Source organism: Sardina pilchardus, chromosome 3 (genome assembly GCF_963854185.1).
Source record: "Sardina pilchardus chromosome 3, fSarPil1.1, whole genome shotgun sequence".
NCBI lineage: Eukaryota > Metazoa > Chordata > Actinopteri > Clupeiformes > Clupeidae > Sardina > Sardina pilchardus.
In genome coordinates this window covers 15,999,336-16,004,441 of record NC_084996.1, presented here as the reverse complement: position 1 = coordinate 16,004,441, position 5,106 = coordinate 15,999,336, and the positions used below count along the sequence as shown (strand labels likewise).

The 5,106-nt window shown below is 47.8% G+C and overlaps 1 protein-coding gene across 1 annotated transcript in view; it reads right to left on the bottom strand.

Annotated features, from left to right (window-relative positions):
• Window positions 1-678: 678 nt before the first annotated feature.
• The window catches only part of LOC134075905 (nucleolin-like), a 24,163-nt gene continuing 19,735 nt past the window's right edge, over window positions 679-5,106 (bottom strand). The window contains exons 6-10 of the mRNA XM_062530933.1: window positions 4,844-4,874; window positions 4,631-4,711; window positions 1,732-2,102; window positions 1,181-1,572; window positions 679-907 (exon numbers count right to left, since the gene is read on the bottom strand). Of these exons, the coding sequence (XP_062386917.1) occupies window positions 679-907; window positions 1,181-1,572; window positions 1,732-2,102; window positions 4,631-4,711; window positions 4,844-4,874 (1,104 nt within the window). The remainder of the gene's footprint in view (window positions 908-1,180; window positions 1,573-1,731; window positions 2,103-4,630; window positions 4,712-4,843; window positions 4,875-5,106) is intronic.

The following is a 5,106-nucleotide window of genomic DNA, read 5'->3' as shown; positions in this document are numbered from 1 at the left end:
AAACAACAGACACAGATGAAATGTTAAGAAAATGGAATACTGTCAATCATTTCTTTCATACACAACTATTAGTGCTGGATAAAATACATATCAGACCATTTTACATCCACATACATCATGCACATATCCACACTCTATCAGACCACAGGCATCTGTGTTCTTCAGAACACTGGACCTATGATTTGCAAAGACATTAAGCATATTGCTCTGATTTATGTATATATCATTTATAAAGATTAAGGCCCATCAAATGCACATATGGTCATGATTTTGATAAAATTCAAGAATCAAATTTCAAGCTCAAGACAATGTTTTAAAATCATGACTTCCCAAATTAAATTGACAACAATCAGCACCGTACTCCTGACTGATAAATGCATGGCAGTAAAAAGCCTCAATACAGATAGCAGTTCTGGCTTAAAACCAGCAGGTGGCGACAAAACACAGTTCATTATGTCCATCGATGGAGTGCCGTTTTACTCAGCAGATGAACAGAGGAGCAGATGAAATCTTGGTATGTTGGTGGCCAAGTATATAAAGAGAGAGAAGGAGAGAGAGATGGACAAAGGGGGAGAGAGAGAGAGAGAGATGGGCACAGGGAGAAAGAGAGAGGAAAAGATAGTGGGAGAGAGGCAGTGAGAGAGAATGTAAGAGAGAGATTGAGCGTGTGCTACAGCCTTACATGACGGAGCAGCACTGGCAGGTCTTGTGTTTGGGGCTGCCCACTCCCTCTGCTCTGCTGGGCTCTCCACTGGAGGTCAGCGCGGGTGGCTGTGACTCTGGCTCTTGGGCTGCGCTCGTCTGGGCGTCGTCCAGCGTGACGTCCTGGAACACGTCGTCCAGCGACTCCTTCTCCACCGCGCCCTCCCCGCGGCCCAGCTCTCCCTCCGTCTCGGCCCCCTCAGTCCTGGCGCCCAGAGTGGGGCACACCGAGAGATGGAGAGGGGCCTCCGGGACGCCCGTGTCCGAACAGGCCGCCCTCACCAGCTCCAGGGCCTCCGACTCCGCGCCCCTGTGTCTCTCCTCCTCTGTGTCGCCACCTCCCTGTCCTCTTCCTCCTCCTCCTCCTCCTCCTCCCTCTCCTCCTTGGGTCCGGTAAGTCTGGGTGCCCAAAAGAGGCGCCAGGCTTGGGTCATCCATCTCCTCCAGTGCCTCTGCTCCGAGCTGTCTTTCCGGAGACCCCACGACTGCGCTGGTGGAAGCGTGGCTGTTGTCCATGTCAGGAGAAGCCAGCTGGTGGTACTGGTGATGCTCCTCGCCCTCCCATCCCTCTTCGTCCTCCTCATCCTCATCGCTATATTCATGTATGAGGACCCGCTCGACTCTGACGAGCGAGCCGTCATCCTCGTTCCCCTGACCAGGCTCACTTGCTGCCTGACTGAAGCCCAGAAAAGTAAGAGTGATAGGATCTAAGCCCTCCTCAGGCCTAAATGCCTCCTCTTCCTCTTCCTCCTCTTCCTCCTCCTCTGTGTCAATGACTTTTTCATCTGCACTTTCTCCCTTTTCCCATACGCCGTCTGCGTCTCCTACACTCTCCTCTCTCATGTTCACGGAGTCCTCCTTTGGGTCCAGCTGCAGGGGGCTCTTGAGGGAGGATTCCGAGGCCACGGCCTGGTCTCTCTGCTCCTCTAAGGCCTCCTCAGTGTCCCCCACCTCCACCTCTCCATCTGCCTCTGTCTCCACCTCAGTACCCTCCTCCTCCTCCTCCTCCTCTACCTCCCCATCCACCTCTGTCTCCTCCTCAGTGTCCTCCTCCTCCTCCTCCTCCTCCTCCAACTCTTCCTCCTCCACCTCGGCTTCCTCTCGTCCCCCAAGACCCTCGACAGACGGCGCGACCAGTCCACGGGCCTCCAGCAGGACCGGCACTCCGACCTCGTCCAGCGTGTTCAGCACCCGGTCCAGATCCTCGGCGCTGGCCTCGCTCTGGGCTCCGCTCGGGCCCCCACTCACGGCTCGGACGCACTTGCGGCCATCGTCAAACACCACCGTCTCCATCGGCGTCACACCTGGGGGGTCCCCGGGAGGCAGAGGGGCCACGGACTTGACCACGGTGGCCCCCGTTCTCAGGTCCCTCTCTACCCGCACCTCCAGCCTCCCCAGCACTGCACAGACAGAGGGAGAGACGGGGAGAAAACGCTCAACTCAATCCCAAAATGGCCTCCGTGCCTCTATCATACACTAAGGGTGCCTCTCAACATGCCTCCTCGATCCTCGATGCTCGATCCTCGAGGGGCGTCCCCACTGATCTATAACTAACACTGGATAGACTATCCCATTGTCCCCCCCCCCCATCATTATTTATGTAGATCAGTGAGGATCGACGCCCGAGGAGCAAGGGAGGACGTATAAACGCTGCATGAGAGGCACCTTGAGTATGAATAAACCAGCAGAAAGACCAGCTGTGAGTCTTGGCAAATAAAGTTTTGAAGCTTTTTAGCAAAGAATTTTGGGTGATATGTTGATAGAGAGAAAGAGAGATGGTCTGCACTTAACGGTTCATTAACAATTCCTTTTATTTTAGGAGATTTCATACATCTTTGAGATGTACCCTCAGGCATATTTGCTGCTGCCTTTGGTGAAACTAGATTTGAACATCACAGGCATCACCAATAAATACGAGATAAACTTGAATAAAGTAGGCTATCTATTTATGACTACACATGAGCACAAAATGTTAAAATGTATAAAACTGAGAGGCAAGAGAGACCTTTTTTTGGTTTCACATTTCAGAAAATCTAGACGGTCCAAGGATCTTTTTCTGAATAAATATGTGTACAAAACAAAACACTTTGAACATATGAAGACACTTAAAAACAGCCCCTTTCACACACACAGACACACACACACACACACACACACACACACACACACACACACACACACATTAGATACAGACATAGAACCAGACACACACACATGCACAGACACACACACCGAGGTTCATTTAGATGCAACCTCTCTCTCCTGGCTCATGGATTTCACTACCAGCTACTGATGTCCATACACAGGTCAACCCTCAGAATTAGATAACAAAAAACATCCAAAACCAAAACCACACACACGCGCGCACACACACACACACACACACTGTATATCTTACAACAAGTGTATACTGTATATTCATACACACAGAATACACATATGCACACTGACCATAGACAAAGATGAAGACAATGATCCATTTTTAGCAATTCTGTCACAGCTTCAGGGCATGCAAAATGAACAAAAACAACAACAGAAAAAGAGAAAAAACAAGGCAGTGCTGAGGCTATATTTAAGCACAGTGTGTTGGCACTCTGTAACATGCCTCCATCCTGACTGTTTAAGCTGTTATACACACACACACACACACACACACACACACACAGATAAACACACACACACACACACACACACACGTATAAACACACACGGACAAACACACACACACACACACACACACACACACACACACACACACACACACACACACACAGAGACAGAGCTTTATTCTGTGTGCCCCTCATCATTAAGTCTACCCCTGTGGATGGGAAGCTACGCTTTTTAAGGGGCTTGGAAGGGACAGAGCTGGAACCCTCCTGTGCTCCCAATTTAACCTACAGCAGCACAGCAACACAGCAGTGGCTCATGTCCTTGAATCCCTGGGTCAGTCAAGCGGCAACCAGCCCCCTGAATGCCCACCGCATCCCAAGCAAACCTAATTTGCTGGCCCTGATTCTGGAACAGTGACCCGAAGGCCATGGGTCAAGCCATTTTGGGTTTAAAAAGCCTGTGTGTGATCTCCATACACATTTAGCCCCGCTTGAGTTAGCGTAAAACAGCCCTTCTGCTTTAGTTTTGACCTCTGGCTCATGGAGACTCTGCAGAGGATTGGTCAAAGGCCATGCGATGACAATTCCGTTGGTTCCCCCCTTGGTTCTAATCCAAAGCTGTGCCTGTGCAGACAATGCAGTGGAAATAGCATAGACAAGATGCTAACATTTTTTTTAATGAGTCACATGGTATTGCCACGCAACACATGAAGAAATGTGGTTGTCTGTTTTCATGCAGTTTCTGTCTTTCAAATGCCTATTTCGTGACCTTATGTGCTTTGAGGTAAATGCGTGTCTTCATTATACAGCAGCTAAAGCTTAAGTTATTAAGCACTTATTATAACACAGTCAGGAGTAATCATGTAGTACCTTATGTACAGTAAGGGATAATCAACGACGCATCGTGCGTTTATAGGAAAATAATGCATGTTCGAAGTGGTAATAAGGCCTTTACACTTCGATAAGTGCATTATTTTCCTATAAAACGCACGGCGCGGAGTTGATTATCCCACTTATACCACTGCTACTATCACTTTCGTTTATATTTCCGCCGTCTTAGATACAACGTTGTTGTTTTTACCGTTACATTCACATTGGCGAATTAATATTCAAGTGTGATAAGCCCAAAAAACAGGAACTTCTTCATAGCCGTGCGGTATACCGAAAAATAATGCATGTTCCAAATAGCGCATCACAATAGGAAATTTGACCAAGCAGTGGTATAAGCAAGAAAGTATTAGCTTATCAAGGTAAACAACACATGTATGAGAGAGAGAGAGAGAGTGTACGTGCACATTCATCATACTGAGACTCCATACCTGATCTGTCCTCCCCTCCATTCTGCATGGGGAGGAAGGTACTGGAGGGAACCGCTGTCTCTTCAACTTCACCTTGACTCTCTGCAAACAGACCATTTCAGCATGCTGGCCTTCAGCATATTACCCCAAGAAGTACGTACGGTATACTGTAAGTGTACAGATGTGAAGACTAATACACATACATACACACATACATAAAACAAATTGCTTTACCATTCTCATCTGTGTTATCTTCTGTGCTAACCTGTTGGAAAAGGAAACATTCATTTGGTTTGTTGTGGACATGTGCATCTAGTTTTAACACACTGGCATCTACATATCTACATACCGCAGATGCACAAAGTCATTGAATTTTCTCAACAAAAGCAAGATAAACTGCATTTTGTTGTCTTTGTTCTTGTATTCTGCACGATGACAATAAAGCTGAATCTAATCTAATCTAATCTAATCTAATAAATACTTCACATGCAAACCCA